Below are 19,278 nucleotides of genomic sequence, written 5' to 3'. Positions count from 1 at the left end.
CTGGCACTGCATCTGTTGTAAGTTTGTTTTGTTTTGTTTTCCCCAATCAGGCAGATGAAAAGAGTAACAGAGGGACAGACCAAGAGCAAGAAATGCAAGAAGATCACAACCAGAAAGAAATTCATGAAGAAAATTATGAGGAGGAAGAGGAGGAGGAGGAGGAGGAAGGCAGAGCTGTTGCAGCAAAAACTCGCAGACGAGGGGAGATGTAGTTCCTCCCTTAATTTTTCTTTTTCCAGTACACAAATTCCTGTTGTGTTGGTTTTTTTTTTTTTTTTTTTTTTTGTAAACCAAGATTTTTAGGGTATTTAATTTCAAAAGAAAAGCTTATGTTTTCCACTTTTTACTTTTCTATTAGGTGCTGTCCTGTGTTTATATGAATACAGTATTTTGATACTCTAGGTTAGGATTTCTTTTCTATCCAGGCTGTACATAAGCAGACATCCTCTAGGTTGGATTTTTTGTAACTCTGGGCACGGTTTATAGAGGCCATTTTGGATACACTTTCACCTTGTCCAGGCCTGACAGAATGTCTGGTGTCAGGTCAGGTGCACTCACCACTGAAGGAATATTCCTAGTGCCTAAATCCAGGTGACTTCAGTCACTCCAGCTCGTTGTCTTCCGTGGATTTATTCTGACCAAGGGCTGCTTGTTCCTTGTAACCTCACAAAGCCAAGCACAGGCCATGCCCTTTGCAGGACCAGGCCTTTTCTAGGTGCAGAACAGTTATAAAATATGCAAATTTTACAAGCCTTCAGAATGCAGCCAAGTTAGCAGCTGTTAATTTTGGCAGCTGTTTAGATACGGTTCAATTATGCATTTATTTTAATGAGCATTCCCAGGTACTTCAATTACAAGCAGTACCTGGCTGCTCATGCAAATGGGGCTGTGCTGAGAGGAGCTGGGAGCTGAAAACCAATTTAGACTTGGAGCTCCATTATGCCAAATCAAAACACTACAGGTGTCACAGGGAGGAAGATTTACAGCAGCAGCAATTTCCTTGTCCTAGTTAATCCATAAAATATTTGACCAGGACCAGAATGATGTTGCCTCAGTGCCATGTTTCCTGGAGGGTGTGGTAGCTGAGCTGACACAGTTGGTGCAAGATGTTCAACTTAGGGCCTTTAACTTCTTTTTCCTTATTTATTTACAAAAATCTGCTGGAAGGATTTCTGTGTGCCCCAGGGTGAGACTCAGACTCGAGCCAAAGCCCACAGAAGTTGTTTAGCAAACATCTCCAGCACTGCATGCTGAAACCTGGGGATGGGTGTGGGGTGGGGGGGGAAATGACACAAAAATTGTGCCTTGGTGTGGGCTACCCTGAACATAATCCCAGTGCATGAATTATACAATATTTGTATTGGTACAGACACTAGTTATTTAATATATGTTAAAGGAGAATGGGAATCTGGATTTCCCAGGCTATGCCCCATTGCTGGAAATGAGGCACAGGGGAGCTCCCCATCAAAGGCTGTGTTAATATATAAAGGGAGAGGGAGTGGGAGTTTTTCCCTTTTTTTTTTTTTTTTAATAATGATGCATAGCAATGTTTTTAGTTCAATTTTTTATATGAATGTAATTTAATTCATTTTTCTACTAACTTGATTATATTATGTTTTATAGTTGGTTTCCATTCATTGCAATTTTCCTAATTGTCCCAGATCCAGTGCTTATGTTTCATAGGAGGATTTTTGTCAGTGAGTATTTTGGGTTTTCTAGTTACCATAAATCAGATTTACCTTATGTATAAAAAAAAAAAAAGTTTACATGAGACTGTAAAATGTATAATATGTACATAATCTTCAGAATACAATTATTTTGGTAAATTGGCCTGTATTTTTAATGTAATGGTTGCAGTATTTAATTATTTGAGGCATAATAAAACTTGACTGCAGTCAATAAACTAGAATGTAGTTACTGATCTTTCACATGCATGAGGGTTTGTGTCAGCTTTCCTTGTGATGTGTTTGGGTTTCATTTTAATACAGGAAGCAGGGGCAGGCAGGGGAAGGGATGGAGCCCTGGCAGCATTTTCAGGGAAGTGGAATATTTTTGTTAATGATATTCCCACCTCTGTGCCTGACAAGGGTCAGAGTGCCAGACCCAGGGGGACCACGGGGTAGCTGAGCTGGTCCCCATTGCCACAGGATCCCTGGAATTCAGGGAATGCCAAATGCTTGGCTGAATCAAGAATTTAATGAGTTTCTGTGACCTAAGAACAAGTGGAGCTGGGCCACAGCCCCAGCCCTGGAGCAGAGCATGAGCAGCACAGGGGGTGCTCAGTTTTCCAGCTCAGAGCATGATCCCAGCGTGATGCTCTGGTTTAGGACCAACCAGAGGGGAAGTCGGAAAGGGAGAACTTCCATCACTTTGGGATTTGGCAGCAGCAGAGCAGCCAGCAGCAGGGCTGGCAGGGACTCATCAAAATACTGGAGCCAGTTCAGGGAGCAGGGGGAGAGCACTGGCAAAGCTCTGCTGATTGATGGAAGGAAAATCCGTGCTACAGACAGAGAGTCCTGGGGGTTTGGCTGAGAGCACCCACAGGGAAACACCAGTGAGGCAGGAGCCCTCAGCCTCCCACTGAAACACAAAACAAAACCCCACCACAAAATTCTGACCAGAAATAGCGTGTCTGGTCATTGAGTTCATTAAACATTGCAGCAATTAATTTAAGGCTGAAATGAATTTTTGATCACAAAACATCTTTGCAAAGCCTCTCTGGTCCAGCCCCAGCTTGGACATCACGAGAGAATCCTGCTCACCACAAGGTCAGTCAAGAGGAGGGTAAGAGCTGCTCTAGCCATGAACACATGAAAAAACAAACCAATGCAAAAAAAATTATCCCAGTGGAATCCATTCTGTGGGCCAGGGGGTGCTCCAGAGTGTGGCAGCAGCTCTCTGGCCACAGAGAGAAACACACAACTTTCCCAGGCATCGCCTGAGAAAGGCTGTGAGAAGATCAGAGAAAAGAATGAGAAACAATTCCTACCTTGCACCCAGTGTTGTGAACATGTGGAATGTGGAATGGAGATTTGTTTACCAAAGAGTGGTTTCTTAATTAGCCAATGGTGATGGTGTTTTAATTAGAAGACCAATTAGGTCAACCTGTAGTGAACTAGTCTATAAAAGAGCAGTGGATTTCTTAATAAAAGTACAGATTACTGATCAGCCTTCTGAAATTCATGGAGTCTGTGCTAATTATTACCTGGCCAGGGGCCCGTGGCAAGGACCCCAGAGCTCACCTCGGTGAGGCTGCTCCAAGTAACAGCAAACAGGACAGCCCGTGGTTGGGAACACAGCCCTAAGTCCATTTGTCACCCAAGCACAAATCCGGGGCTCACACCTTGTATCCACCTCTGCTCAGGCTTCCCCTGAAGGAGCCTCAGGGCACTCCCTGCAAGGAACGAGCTTCCCTGTAAAAGCAGAGCTGCACCAGGGATAAATGCACACACGCAGCACCTGCAGGGGCAGGGCAGGCAGGAACCACCAAACCTGGGCATCCTGAGCAAGAGAAAAAGTTGCTTTTGGTACATCTGGCACAGCAGCAGCCTGCAAACAGAGTTGCCTTCTTGCTGGTTCAAATGCAGAACTATTCATCACCATCATCACCACAACCAGAGAGAATAAAAAACCCACATTATTTTGCTATATCTGCTAGTAAAGTTTGGGATTTTTTTTCCATAGGATTTTAGCAGATTCTAGGTATCCATCAGCTCTGTTGTAGTCAGGGACTCAGCTGATGAGAAGAACAGCACCTTTGCCTGTTCTTGTGTGCTCAAATCCTGCAATTCTACATCTATGAGTACACAGATCTACAGAAATATCTATTGCATGAAGTAATTTGTGCAGAATTGTATTTGCCTGAGCCTTGGGCTGCAGGCTCTTGCAGATGAGCTCAGTTCTGAGCTTCCAGACTCTCCTGCAGCCCAAGCCAAACCTCTGTGAATATCTGAATCCCACTGACCTCCTTCCCTGAGGAACACCAGCATTATGTGGCACAGAAGAGCCAACTGCACTCCTTTCCAAATGCTCTAGGAAACAAAGGCAAATTGGAAATGGAAATGGTTCCCCTCCCTGCTTTATGCCACGCCAGATGGCCACGTCAATGCATCGATTTGGTTGTAAAAGGAAGGGATGTGGTGCAGTAATGAAAAATGTTGAGATGCTTCCAACCTCAAAATCAATATTTTGATGAGTTTTAAAATAAATTTGTTGAAAATAATGCTGTGATTCGAAGAAAGTCTTTCTGGAAGTGTTAAAATTCACAGTGACAGATCTGCAAAGCCTCAATCCATGTTGTTCCTGAAGAGACACTGAGATTTATTCTGGAAAAAGTTTAAAATTAGAATACTGGAAAAAGTTTCAATGTTGGGAAGTTGCTCAGAATGGAGTTTCTCACTGGTGTTTTTGCACAGAGCTTCAGGAACCCAAGCAGGAGATCTCCAAAGCCCAAAGCCCTGAGCTCCTGTGGATGATTTGGGGGCTGTGTTGCAAAGCGAGGGCACTCAGTGCAAGGATGAGGAAAGAGCAGGCCATAACTTTCAGCCTGCTTCACTTCCCACACGGATTTGGGCTGCTCTGTTTGAGCAGCTCTCCAGGTTGCTCTGCATGGTGGTTCCACACTGTCAGACATCCCCCTCAGGGCTTGTCCTCACAGCAAACATCATTAAATTTGCAATTTACCTCGGTGCCTGCTGCATTCCCCATCCAAAGCTTCCTGTCAGATTGCCTCCTGGTCTAGCACTGAGCGCAACACAAAGCCCAGTTCCAGCCTTCCTCCCCCCATTTTATTCCTCCCACTCAGCTCTCCTGCACCCAGCAGTTCTGCCTTTGCTCCACGTGCATCCCCACGAATGGCACTGACACCTCAGGTGTCACTAAAACCGCTTTACCCCTCCCTTATTCTTGGCACTAAAAACTGCTTTATTGGGCCTCTCTGCAGTAACACCCCCGTTAAATTAACCCCTGAGCTGCCCCTGTCCTGAGGGACATCTGCATCACAGGAATTACCATCAGTGTGCTGAGGAGAGAAGGGAAGGGGCATTTCCACCTTGCAAAGGTTTCCCAGCTCAAGGTATTAAACCTTACAGTGTGCAAAAAGAAGAGGAGATTATTTGACATTCCTCTGTGTCTTAGGAAACTGCTGAAGATTCATGAATATTTCAAAGAGCCCTGGCTTTCCAGAAAGGTGCCTTAAATCTCTCTGGTGTGCAACAGATGTGGTGTTTTTCATTCCAGCTACAGCATCACAGATTAAGCTCCAGGTTGGGTTGCTGCTATTTTGAGCAGCAGAGGACAAAAAAAATTAAATAAAAATCAATATTTTTTCCCTTCCAGGGCAATCCCACGACTGACAATTCTGTTGGTGAATAACCTGGTCTGTGATTTGGTTATCCCACATCACCTTTCCCTGTTCCCAGCAGCTGGGAAAGCGAAGCAGGCTGAAAGCTATGGCCTGCTCTTTCCTCATCCTTGCACTGAGTGCCCTCACTTTGCAACACAGCCCCCAAATCATCCACAGGAGCTCAGGGCTTTGGGCTTTGGAGATCTCCTGCTTGTGTTCCTGAAGCTCTGTGCAAAAACACCAGTGAGAAACTCCATTCTGAGCAACTTCCCAACTTTGCTACAGGTGCCTCCTGTGGGAAGCAGCGTCCACCTTGGGTAAAAGCACAGAGTCAGCTTCCAGATTTGTTCCTTTGCCTCCATAAAGCTGCATTTTTTTTTTCCTTCCACCCATGTTTTCTTGGGATAATTGTTCCCAGACCCCAAAGGAGATGCCTGCAGGTCAGACTCAGGGGAGCTCAGAAGTCCCCTGCCTGTTTGAGCTGACTGATCCCTCACCACCCTTCTGGTGTGGGCAGTGGGGTTTGGGACACCCTGCCGACCTCCAAAACCCATAAAATTCATCTCAGAGAATGCAGGCAAGGAAAGAACAGGAAAAACAAGGAATCCAGGCCTTGCAGGAAGAGCTTGGCTCGTTTGGTTCCTCATGGATAGGGAGGGAAAGGCCCTTCTCATTTTGTGCTATCAGGCTCTCACTCAATAACTGAGCCAACACGTCCATCCTGGCAGGGCAGGACACCCATCCCCCTGCAAACCTCCAGGGAATTTCTCTCGAGGTCCAGGTGTCGAGGTGACCCCGAGAGTGTAAAAGTCCTCGTTTCCCAGCCCACGCAGCCAAAGAAGGAGTCTGAAATGTTTATTTTCCCTTCTCTAGAACATTCTCTCTCTGCTCTGCTGAGCTCTGTCCAGCAGCTCGGCCATGGCATTCTGTCTGCCCTCAGGGCAACGTTCACATTTTATACCAAAAACTCCGTGTGCCATGGTTACAACAACGTGCCAATGTCTGCCATTGATGTTGGACAGTCTGTGCCTTAAACCAACAGAAAAGTGTCACCAGCACAGCGAGACATGGAGGGCAAGGAGAAGGAGAAGGAGGTCAGGACATGCCCAAATCACTCCACCTTGTCCCCTTGAACCCCATTCTAAAAAGCCCCAAAATTCCACTTTTCCACCCTGTGTTAATTCAACTACCACACTGCTCAAACCCTTGTGGCTTGTAATTCCTCACACAGAGTTGGCAGCTTTTTCCATGGGCTAAAATGGAAGCCACAGGTGGTTTTGACTTTGTGCCAGGGTCTCTGAGCCCCCTGCCAGGGTCTGGAGCCAGCCAGGGCAGCCAGAGGGATGTTCTGGACTCCGACAAATTTCCCCCATTCCTCAGAGGATTTGGGCCCATCTGGGCATCACCTCCTGCAAGTGGATTGCTGGACTGTTGAATGTCCAAACCACTGAAATGTGCTCAGGAAGTGACAGCTCCTTCCTTCCTCAGCCTCCCCAGCAGGCAGCAGCACTGACAGCCCAGTAATGCAATACCTAATAAGAGGATTAAGTAGAGAGGAATTCTGGTTAATATTGCATTAGCAGTGGCAGATCCCTTCCCTGCCCGGCCCAGCTCCCTCACAAGATACAATGTCCACGCTTGTAAGGGAAGCTTATTTGACATCTGATCGGTCAATAAATCTGTTCTTGTTTTTTAATGACCCCAAGAGCTGTTTCCACACGCTCACATCATCTTACCAACAATTTACCCTCATTAATTAATTACTTCCTTTGGGGCCTTTTAAACCCGACGACCTGCTTTAGCTCCTTTGCAGCAATTCTCATCTAATTGTAAGCCAAGGCTCAGGGCAGAGCAGGGTTAAACCTCACCAGCCCCAAACAGAGCTGTGCAAAACCAGGAGCAGGGAGGCAGAGCCACGAGGCTGCTCCTGGTCACAAAACCAGCAAAAAAACCTTCTCGAAGGATCCAGGAGTCAGGTCAGGGAGAACTGGGCTTGTTCAGCCTGGAAAGGAGTTTGGGGTGACCCAGTTGTGACGTTCCAGTACCCCAGGGGAGCTGCAGGGACTGTTTGGGAGGGACTGGAGTGACAGGACCAGGGCAATGGCTTCAAACTGACAGAAAGTAAAGTTAGAGGGGACATTGGGAGAAAATTCTTCCCTGTGAGAGGGGTGAGGCCCTGGCACAGAGCAGCTGTGGCTGCCCCTGGATCCCTGGAAGTGCTTCCAGGCCAGGTTGGACAGGGCTTGGAGCAGCCTGGGATGGTGGAAGATGTTGGAACTGGGTGATTTTTAAGGTCTCTTCTAACCCAAACCATTCTGGGATTCTACAGCTTAGAAGAAGTGGGTTGGAGTCCTCTGTTGCTAAATCCTGCACGTGACATTTGCAATAAAATTTGCAATAATTTTCCCTTCTGTGCCTGAGTTTTCTGCCTGTATAAACAGGGAGGACAGTGCTCTGTTATCATATAAGGCCTTGATCAATAAGAATGCATTAAAGATTCATATATAGGTGTATTAAAGCATCCATGCTATGCTAATGTCTCCCATTTAAATACTGTAAAAAGCTCAGTGGGCTCTTGACTGAGCCATTAAGCGAACGATGGGCAAATTGGAAATGTCCAAGAAAAAAAGGAGCAGAATTACACTGTGCTCTGAAACACCAGGCAGCTCCCATAAAAATCAATGGCACTGCATAGCAGTAAATTGCAGGGGAGATGAGCTTTATTTCATGGCTCATGAGTGAGCGTGAATCTCTAACAACCTGTCAGCCCTGACAGCTGTGCCTCTGCAAGGAACTGGATTTTTGGGAGCTGCCCCCACCCCCTGGAGCTGCTCCTGCGGGCAGCACTCCTGTCCAAGAGGGAGAATCTTCCAGGGGAAGGGATATCATCCCCACGAGGTTTCAGTGCACTCTGAGGTGGCAGGAAGCCTCTCAAGCCTCCCAGGGCTCATCCCCCTGAGATCTGCAGCAAACACTCCTTTCAGTTGTTGCGTTTGTTCCTGTGTGTTCTGCTCTCTTTCAAATGCTGGGTTTGTTTCTCTGTGTTCTGCTCCACCTCCTGCTTCAGGCAGACAAGTTATTCCCTAATCATATTAGGGAATCTGCATCTTAGGGAGGGACAAAGAGGAAAAGAAACCAGCCTGAAAAATGACACAAAAACCTGTGACAAGGCTGCAGAAGGGAACAGGAGAAGGGTTCCCACGTGCCTTGAAAAGTTGTCCTGCTCCAGGGCTGACCAGAGCAGGAAGGTGCAGGGTTTGCTGGCTGGGCTTGTGGCAGTCACCAAATCAGCTTGGCAGCAGCTGAGGCGCTACAAAACTCATCAGGGGAGGAGCAGAGCCAGGTTTCAGAAAACTCAACAGGGCCAGAGGGGGGTTTTGGGGAGGTGGAGGTGTGCTGTGCCTGCTGAAGGGGATGGCTGAGTCTGAGGGCACTGCAGTTAAAATGCAGGATGCCCTGCACACAGGAGCAGCTTTGCTGCTCACTGGCAGGACCTTCCCCTAGCCTGGTGTGCCAGGAGCACAGCAAGTGCCAATAAATGATCTCCTTTCTCCACAGAAATTGTTTTGATGCTGGCTGGGCACTGGGGGAGCACAGTTCCAGCTCCAGAGTCAACAATAGAAGCCAGCAGGGGATCTGCACAAATCAGCACCTTGTGACCTTACATGGAGAAAAAGGTCTATGGGAACAACAGATAAAAATCAAATAAGTGACATAAATCCCTGAGGTTATGGAAAAAAAAACCCTCAGTTTTAACCATTGCCCCTACTTCATCACACACCCTTTTATCTAACAGTGAAAAGCAGGAACTGCCAGAACACTGAACCTAAAAAAGTTTATTTTCCCTCAAGCCAGATTCTTCACCTTATCCTCTCCCCCGACACTGCACTTGCCTTCAGATCCCCCTTCCTTCAAGCTGCCAATCTCCTCTCACAACCCACGCCAGGGAGGCCCTTCCAGCTCTCTCAGCCTCATCTTTCAACTATTTTCCTTTTCCACAGTGTTTTAGTTCCCCTGATGATTTCTTCTTATCCTCCAAAAAGCATTTCAATCTGTTTTCCCAACCCATCCAGCACAATAAACTATCAGGAATTAAATTAGCTACCAAAGGGCTAATAGACTTGTTCCTTCAGGGGCTAAATTAGTTATAGCAAACTTTATCTGGAAGGGGGAAGGTTTGAAAATGTATTCTTCCCACAGGTTTTAGTCCTTATTATACACTCTGAAGCTTACCTACAGCAGCCACCCAAGGGACCAAACTAATCAGCTGCTCAGCACAGATGGCCCTGCACTAAAGGTCAAAGAAAAGAGCAGGAAAAACGTGGAAATACTTTAAAGCCATTCCTGCAGGCAGTGGCTGCTGGCTGGAGTTACCTTTGTGGAGAGGTTTCACTGCCTTTGAAATGCTTCCTCAGTGTTGCTCCTTCAATTCCATTGTGCAAGAATTTTGTTCTTGTTGTTTGTCTTGGCTTTGTGTTTGAAGCAGGATTTCTGTTATCTCTCAAGAAGGCAAAATATATTTGCTTAATTGTGAAAGGATTAGGAGCTGAGACATTGTGTGTGATGTTGAAGCAGCATAGGCTCTCCATCATACAATAAAAACTTAGCAACAAAAGCCCTCAAGAACTGATTATGAGAGCAGTTTTCCTCTGTATATAACAGCCTGATCCCCACTGGCAGCTGAGGGGATGGAAAAGCTGTACAGGGCATTATTCCTGCAAAATGGGAAAAATGCTGGGTAAATAAATACCTGCTGAGGAAAGCCCTTTTCTGTTCATGAACTGGCACCTGAGCAAGGCAGAGTCTGTCATTCCTGGGACACTGCAGCCCAAATGCTGCTCCCAAAGCCCAGCCCTGCACTCCACAGGCACTTCCAGCACACCCATGGGGACAGAGGGGATGTGGAGGCAGATCCTGGTGGAACTGGCACTGACCCTGATGCCTTGTGCAGGCTGAGCTAGAGCAGAGGCTGGGCAGAGTCACAGAATAAAGCATTTATTAATTACAGAATAAAGGATTTATTCCAAGGATCTCCTCCATGGATCCACCTTGGGCAGCACCAGAGCCCAGCCAGGGCTGCAGCCAAGAGGAACCAAAATGGTCCCAAAATGCACGAGCGCTCCCGGGGGCTCTCACTGGGATCAGCTCTGCTCCATTTGCACCTTGCAGTTCATTGTCCCATTCCAGCTTTAGCCCAGGCACTCCCATCCTGCTTGTTTTTCTCTCTCCAGCCCACGCTGTTTGTGCTCCTGGGCCTGAGATTTGGATCATTTGTCCTTGGTGCCCAGCTGGAGCAGGAATTGTTTTGTGTCCCTGCTCTGTGCAGAGAGCTCAGCATCCCATAATATGAAGCTCAGAACTGCACAATAAAGCAGCACAGAATGTGAGAAATAGAAAAGCTGAAACCTGAGGCACCAACCCTTGGTGAGCTGCAGCACTTTGTGGGGCAATTTGGGCACCTTTGGATCCCCCCTTACCTGGGTGCGGCTGGTCCAGGGGCCTCCAGAAGGATCCATTCCAACCCAACCTGTCCAAGGTCATGTCCATCCTTTCCATCCATGAAGCAGCACTGAGGTACCTCCACCTGACCACCTCAATGATTTCCAGCAGCGAGACACACCTGGGACAGGAGCCCAGCTGCCTTTGGCAACAAGGAGTGATGCCTGGTGGCAGCCCAGCAGCTCCTGGGGCTCTCTGGTGACACCCTCCCCCACCAGGCACTGAAAACATCCATTTGGCCCCATCTGAAGGTGAAATTATAGGTGGGAAACTTGAATTTCATCATTCTTAGCAAGAAATGGTGAAACAGTGCCCAGCAGAAACAGCCTGGGAGGGATATGTGGGGTGCTGTGAGTGTGCCCAGCCCCAGAGATGGTTTGGGGAGTCTCTCTGCACAGAACCAGCACATTGTGACTCTAAAAGAGACCTTTAACACAAACATCTAGGCAATTTTAAGGAGCTCCATAATAAGGGGATGTTATCCTTTTAGAAATCCTATGAATTGGAATTCTTTGAGGCCTGCAGGAAGCACTGGAGAATAATTTGCACAACCCAAAAAATTAGCACAAAGAGGAAAAAAGGCACTTCAAAGCCAAGACCTAGTGCCAGCTCCCTCAGGTGGGCTCTTTCAGGCATGCTGGGTACGGCTTTCAGCAAAAACTCAACAACCAAGAGACCCAGAATGGCTCAAGGAAGAAAGAGTGGCAAATTGCAGCTGGTTATTATTGTCCAAAAGTTCAGTGTTTCTCTGTGAAATCTGTGTTTCTTTTGGCTGTAGTTCATTCCAGTGAATAAAACACGGTTTTTTTTTTTTTTTTTTCTAATTCATTTGAACTTCTGGCAGCTGCACTTCAGTTCATTGGCCAGGGTTTTGTGGTTGCTCTGCTCTCTCCAGTTCTCATTGTTGGATAGTTCAGGTCATATTATTTCCCCCGAGCCAATATTAATAGCAGTGACATTCCCAGTGCTCAGACAGACATCTATCAAACAGATAAGCCCCTAATTCTGTGAATCTCTTCTCTTCCAATCAATGGGGTTTGCTCAAACAGTGCAACGAAGAAAAGGAGACTCTAGGGAATAGCTGAAATTGGTTCTGAGGGAGCTGCAAAGCCCCGTGGTTCAGAATGAGCCTTGTCCCAGCTGGTGACAGCAGAGCTCCCTTCATCTCTAGGGGAGGATGAGCTGAGGATATCTGGGCAGTGATTCCTCCTCTCTGGAATTGCACCCTGGCTTTCCTGCAAGCAGCCCCAGTGCAAATTAAAGGATGAGCCTCCAAGTAAGTGAGGAAAACAATCTGTTTGGAAGAAAGAGATGAATTACAACTTAATTAAAACAACATAAGGAGGCTGGAGGAGGAGGACAGAACTCAGCTCAGTCGTGAGGAAGCTCCACAGTCCTTGCAGAAAGGAGACATTTGGTTACCACGCATCAGGAGCACAGGAATTTCCATCAGCTGTTCCCAGGGGGCACAGCTCTCCTCAGGCACACAGCTTCACAGAGACACCTTTTCCCCACAGCACACAGGATTCACTCACTCCAACGTTTGCATTAAAACAAAAAAGGGACAGGGATTGGCTGGGAGCACAGCAGCAGCAGCAGCTCCTGGGACATTTCAGTGGCAGCAGAGGGAACAAGGTGTGCCACTCACAGGGCAGGAAAGGCACCCCTGACCCCCAGCCCAGCACGGGGGGGGAAACCCAGCACAGTGTCCATGCTGGAAGTGCTCCTGGGAAGTGGATAAAGGCAAGGAGAGTGTCAGCCTTCAGGAACACAGAATCTCTCAAAGAACTTGGTGAGCAGCTGCTTTTCAACAGCCAAGTCACATTCAGTAATTAATAACCCAATGCTTATGGCCTACAAAAAGTCAGTAATAATCAGCTTATCTTGTTCTGTATCTCTCCTGCAAGGAAAGGATGAGAAAATTGTGTTTGTCCAGGCTGGAAAAGAAAGGCTTTGGGGTGGTCTAACTGGGGCTGTTCAGTACCTGGAGGGAGCTACAAGAAAGATGGAGAGGGACTTTGGGCAAGTGTGGAGTGACAGGACAAGGAGGGCTGGGTTCCAGATTAAAGAGAGCAGGTTTAGAGCAGGTACTGGGAGGAAGGGAAGGTGGTGAGGCCTTGGCACAGGTTGCCAGAGAAGCTGTGGTGTGCCTCAGGTTTGGCTTTTCTATGTTTCAGATTCTGAGCTGCTTTAGTGTGTGGGGCTGGGCTTCATCTTATGGGATGGTGAGCTCTCCTCACAGAGCAGGGAGACAAAACAATTCCTGCTCCAGCTGGGCACCAAGGACAAATGATCCAAAGCTCAGGCCCAGGAGCACAAACAGCGTGGGCTGGAGAGAGAAAAACAAGCAGGATGGGAGTGCCTGGGCTAAAGCTGGAATGGGACAATGAAGTGCAAGGTGCAAATGGAGCAGAGCTGATCCCAGTGAGAGCCCCCGGGAGCGCTCGTGCATTTTGGGACCATTTTGGTTCCTCTTGGCTGCAGCCCTGGCTGGGCTCTGGTGCTGCCCAAGGTGGATCCATGGAGGAGATCCTTGGAATGAATCCCTGCTTTATTCTGTGACTCTGCCCAGCCTCTGCTCCAGCTCAGCCTGCACAAGGCATCAGTGGATTTCCCATCCCTGAAATTGTTCCAGGCCAGGTTGGGTGCAGTGACCTGGGACAGTGGGAGGTGTCCCTGCCCATGGCTGAGGGGTGGAACTGGATGGTCTTTAAGGTCTGTTCCAACCCAGGCCATTCCATTATTTTATGATTCCATATCCCCCAGAGAATGTGAGGAATGCTGTACAGGCTTTGCAGAGCCACACAACTGTGCTGGAACTCCGACAAACTTGGACATGATTCCTCCTGTAAACTGCTCCCTCCCGAGCTCCCCAGAGCTGCTTCCAGCACCAAAACTGCTTCAGACATCCATGCATGGCACTAAATCAGCATGTGAAGGTCCAGAATTAAAGGCAGAGTTAAGGATGACTGAATTGTGGCCTCTTCATTAACTGGCAGAGAGCTGTGGTGCAAATGAACCCAGCTAGAATAAATGGGATTACATCTGCACAGAATTTCACTGTGGATTTATTCTGGCACGTCCCAGCTGACAAGTATTAGGCACCTAATATAATAATTAGGCACTCTGATACTGTGAGATTTTTGGTTCAGAGTGCTAGAGTGTGATACTGTCAGAGTAAAAAACTTGGGATATTTTTCCTCATCTTTGTGGCACGGGACACGACAAGCACTTTGAGCACTCCCCTCTGTAGAATTAACATTGTATTCCATTTTCTCCTCAGGCATTCATCTGCCCTTTGGAGCTTCAGCTCTGATGTTATGGTTGTATTTGCTGCAATGCTTAAAGGGAGACAATAAAATAAAACAAAATAGCAGAGGAGAGCAAACTGCTGATACTTCCAGTGAGAGCCAGTGGTAAAATGCTGAATTGAGTGTACCAAAAATGCAGCAGGGCTGAACAACTTGTTCTTTGCCTTTTAGACCCCAAATACCCACCAAGCTGGACACGTGCCCTGCTTTAGACACCCATCCTCACCAGGAACTGTGCCCTTGAAAGATAAACAGGGATGGCTTGTGCAGACAGGATGATGTTTGACTGATTTGTTTAATCCCACAGAACTTGCTCCACCACCCATTTCCTTTTCCTCACAGCACCAGACATCCCAAATGCTCTGGTGGGCCTGGAAGGAGCTGCAGGGCAGGAGCAGGCAGTGGACAAGGAGAGAACAGCTCAGCCTGGAGGAAATGCTGGTCCTGCAGCAGCCAGAGAGAACCTGGGATGAGTTTGGGGCTCGTGGGAGGCACCAGCCCAACCTGGGGAAGGGATTTGCAGCCACAGGAGGGACTGAGCTGGCACAGAAAAAGCAGCAGGGCAAGAGCTGGGAGGGCACAGCTCAAAGGTGTGGAATGCTGGGAGGAGGTGAGAGCCAAGGGCTGGCTGGGAGCCCTGAGATGAGGTGCAGATGCTTGTTTGGGTGTCCTTGGGCTCAGAAAAAAATGGAGAGTTGTACATTTTATACAGAAAATTAAAGTGCATCAAAGAAACTCTGACATCATCATCCCCACCTTTTAATGGGAGCATCCTTAAACTGGTTCTGTGCTCAGGTTGTAAAGAGTAATTATAGAAACCTACTAGGAAAAAAAACCAGACTTTGTGGAGAATAGGAATGGGAAATATGTTATCACATAGTAAATATAAAACAACCAGTATGAAACAGAATCAGAAAAAAAAAAAAAAAGCCCTGGCTAGGATTTCACTCCCCAAGGCTGACTGGCCCATTTCCTGCAGCTTGACTAATCATGAACCTTTGGGCATTCCCAGTTTATTACTGCCCAAGCTTCTCTCATCTCTGTTTAGGTTAGCACATTTATTTTTAAGGCTGTTTTTGTCTAAAGCATTTCTTGTTGATGGCCTTCTTTCCTTACCTTCAGGGCTTTCAATTGCATAATGTAGTGTGTACCTGGCAATTGCAAAACAAATCTGTCTGGAATGATAGATTACAAATGAAAAATGACTGATCTGGGATCTCTTAATAGCTTATTTCCACCATGCTTCCTGCCATGTGCCTCTGCATGTCCCATTCATGTTTCCAAATGGATCAAAGTGTCAGCACAGTCAATAAATTAATTTTTCCTTTTGGTGTTGATAGCAAGGAAATCATCAGAAATAAAGCTGAAAATGCTTTATTGAACAGCAAAAATTAAGTGGTGATGATTGAAAGCTGCTTTACACGGACCAGGAGGTATTTGATTTTAATCAGCCAGGAAGGAAATGGTGAAACAAATGAGTACAGTCTGATGTATTCAGACTATAGGTTCTCTGGGGAAGGGGAGAGTGTTCTGCTTCTCCAGGGTTAACAGCCTCACTGTGCCCTGCTGGGTGACCTGATCCCTGCCTTGTGAGTGCTTTCACAGAATTCACAGAATCACAGAATGACCAGGTTGGAAGAGACCTTCAAGATCACCGAGTCCAACCCAGCCCCAACAGTTCAACCAAACCCTGGCACCCAGAGCCACATCCAGGCTTTGTTAAACACACCCAGGGATGGTGACTCCACCACCTCTCCAGGCAGCCATTCCAGAACTTTATCACTCTTTCCATAAAAGCTTTCTCCTAATATCCAACCTGTATTTCCCTTGGCACAGCTGGAGGCTGTGTCCTCTGGCTCTGTCAGTTCCTGGAGACAGAGCCCAACCCCACCTGAGCACAGCCACCTTTCAGGAGCTGTACAGAGTGCTGAGGTCCTCCCTTCCATCCCTGCAGCAGAATGGAGATGTGCTCCTGCAGCTCTGAAATCCCTGGAAATTGTGCTGGTGTGAATCCAGTGTGGGCAGGAATTGGGTCCTCACTTGACGCTGTTGAGCCAGGGACGGGCGAAATGACTCGCACAATTTCAGAAGGCAAATGAGTGTTTATTCAAAAGTTTGTCTCTCTTTTATAGAGAACATCGTGAACATTAATTGCATTGGTCTTAGAGTAAAAACATTTCACCTGATTGGTGCACTGGACTTAGGTCAGCGTGGTGGAACATATCTATAAACAATATGAATGGAAAGCAAGATAATAGATTGTTTACATTCCTCCCGGACTTTTTCCCAGGCTTAGCCTGGCAGAAATCTTTCTCTTTTTCTCTCTGACTGAACTGAGAATATCCACACTCACTTGTGCTGGATCAAGGATAAAAACAACACCAAATCCCCCCTGCCCTGGGTTGGGCAGAAGGTTCACATAGTCTGTATCTGTATCCAAACTTTGAGACAAGAAATGCTGACTTAGAAATGCCATGGAATAGGACAAACATTGCTGAGACAGAAATGGAACCAGAAACAAGTTTCAAAGGATGACCTTGCAAGTAAGACTGGATACTTTGGAGAAACAGAACTATGAAAGATGCACTGTAGTGGGACCCACAAGGGGTAATTTTAGATAATTGGCTTTCAGGCATCTACAGCATGGTGTGGCTACAGCTGATAGGCCAAGAAACACTTATAATATTTCCTAATTAGGAAATAATTAGCCTCTGATTGTGATGGTGTGAATTATAACACCTGTATTCTCACCCTTCACGTGAGACTGAAAATGGAATGAAAGGTTTTAAAACACCTCTCAGCTGCCCCGTCTCTGGGTCAGAAAAAGGCCAAATCCGACAAATTAGTATTCCTTGTGTCAAGACACAGCACTCAAATGGCACAGGCAGGAGCCAGGGCAGGAAAGGGACAGGAGGGATGTCCCTGCTGGCCATGGGGAGTGCCAGGTGGCCCTGGAGGGACAGCTGGGCTGTGGCTGCCAGAGCAAGGCCATGGGGCAGCTCCCACCAGGACTGACCCCACACCCACATCCCTTCCCTCAGCACATCCCAAAGGTGTGCCAGGCAAACTGCTCCTGGACACAACAACCTGAGAGCTGACAAGGACCTCAAGAAGTCTCTTGTGATGTCCTTATAACTGCTCTGTGCTCCAGGCTGGGCTCAGGACATTCACTGACGAGTTATTCAACCCACGGCAGGGTGGAAATTTGGGGGGATGATTTGCATTAAAGTTCCAGGCTGAGCTGGTCAGCTCTGCTTTGCCTCTGGTGCACTCTCCCAGCCCCCAAAGCCCAGGGGAAGGCACAAAAAGAGCTCATTTCTCATGGGAGCCCACTCTTTGCTGTACTCACACCCAGCCAGGGCTGCAATGAAGTCCTGGGGAAGGATTTTGGCTCCCAGCCTTTATTTCCTGAGTGGCTGAAATAATTTGAATAGTAGGAACAGGGGGTGTTTGTCCTTCATGTTCTGCAAGGTGAGGTGTATATGAGCAGATGGTTTTTGAAAAGCTCATCAATGCTTGATGGTTTCTTCTCTGGTACAACTTTGCTTCCATGACCCATGAACTGTAATAATTACAGATCTTTTAAACCCTGCTCTGAAACTCCTAGGATCATAATAAATTATTAAGTGAAAACTCTGCTTTTCTTTCTGTTCATTTAGTTAATCTGTTTTTTTTTTTTTTTCATTTGATATTGCTCAAATTTTTCTATTCAAACTTTTCTAATTTCTCTGCATTGAGAGATTTAGACATAATGAGAAGTGAGGAGAGAGCTAAATGAGACAGTTTTGGGCTCATCAGCCCTGGACCTGTCCTAGGATGTTAGAGCAAGACTTTGGGAACACTTTGCTAAATTTTCATGAAATGTCAGGTTCAAAGGAATCTGTGTAAGTAATTGGAAATTGATTTCATGACACTTTGATACTGAGCTCACCGGTGGCAGCTGTTGTTTTACATTTCAGAACGGATGGAAGAAATTCTTCCCTGGGAGGGTGGGCAGGCCCTGGCACAGTTTCCCAGAGCAGCTGTGGCTGCCCCTGGATCCCTGGAAGTGCCCAAGGCTGGGCTGGACAGGGCTTGGAGTAACCCATGGCAGGGGGTTGATTTAGCTGGGCTTTTCTGTCCCTTCCAACCTAAACCATTCTGTGGTTCTGGGATCTCCTTTTAAATCTCTTCACAGCAAAATGACTCAAACATCACCAGCACATTCTTGCTCCTGGATGCACTTTAAATAAAATCAGCCAGGCTCCCCAGAATTACCTCATATTTCCCTGGGATCCCAGAGCCAGAGCATTAAAATAATGAAATGAAAAATTATGAGAGCAGAACCAACTTCCTGTTTGGAAAGAATAAATCAGTGTCTGTGCCTTTCTCTCGTGACTGAGCCAGCACTCAGGTGCAAACAGCAGAGCCTCTGAGCCTGCTCCCAGGAGGGACTGGAGCAGCTCCTAATTCCATCTGCAAGAGGTGGGTGGGAACTTCACCAGGAGCTGGTAAGTGAAACCTCTGCCCACGGGACTGCAGCAATTTCCCATCCCAGCCTCACTTTCTGATGCTGAATTCTGGGAAGAGAGCCTGCTCCTTGAGTGCTTCGTGCTGTGATTCCAGCATTGCTGCCCTGAGTGCTCCTTAGGGGCTGAGACTTTGGGAAAAGCCTGCTTGCCTGCCCTGATCCCAGCCACAGACCCACAGCAGTGTCCAGCTGCTCTCTGCTCCTGGCTTGGCCATGGAAGGCTCAGTAAGGTGGTCAGTAAGGGGTCAAGTGGTCAGCAAGGCTCAGGTGGTCAGTAAATGGTCAGGTGGTCAGTAGGGGCAAGGTGGTCAGTAGGGCAAGGTGGTCAGTAGGGCAAGGTGGACAGTAGGGCAAGGTGGACAGTAGGGCAAGGTGGTCAGTAGGGGCAAGGTGGACAGTAGGGCAGGTTCTTCAGGCTCTGTTCTCCCTCTGCTCCAGCTCCCTGCCTCATTTCCAAGGTCACGGTGTTTTCTCACACATATCCTCAGATACTCAGAAAAGAATATATTCAATCCTTTGTGTTCAACCTTCCACTCCCAGACACAACAGGGGTTCTTTATGATGACAATGTGTTGTAGGGTATCTGGATTCATTTCCAGCCTAGGACCACTGTC

At 47.3% G+C, this 19,278-nt stretch overlaps 1 protein-coding gene across 2 annotated transcripts in view; it reads left to right on the top strand.

Moving 5' to 3' along the window:
- Positions 1-1,932, top strand: part of GOLIM4 (golgi integral membrane protein 4) — a 29,553-nt gene extending 27,621 nt beyond the window's left edge. For both annotated transcript variants that reach the window (XM_053952239.1, XM_053952238.1), the window contains one exon: positions 51-1,932. In XM_053952239.1, coding sequence (XP_053808214.1) covers positions 51-212 — 162 coding nt within the window. In that variant the 3' untranslated portion in view covers positions 213-1,932. The remainder of the gene's footprint in view (positions 1-50) is intronic.
- The last annotated feature ends 17,346 nt before the right edge of the window (positions 1,933-19,278 follow it).

This window comes from Vidua chalybeata, chromosome 10, assembly GCF_026979565.1.
Source record: "Vidua chalybeata isolate OUT-0048 chromosome 10, bVidCha1 merged haplotype, whole genome shotgun sequence".
NCBI lineage: Eukaryota > Metazoa > Chordata > Aves > Passeriformes > Viduidae > Vidua > Vidua chalybeata.
The sequence above is the reverse complement of the archived record's forward strand: the minus strand, read 5'-3'. Positions and strand labels throughout refer to the sequence as shown.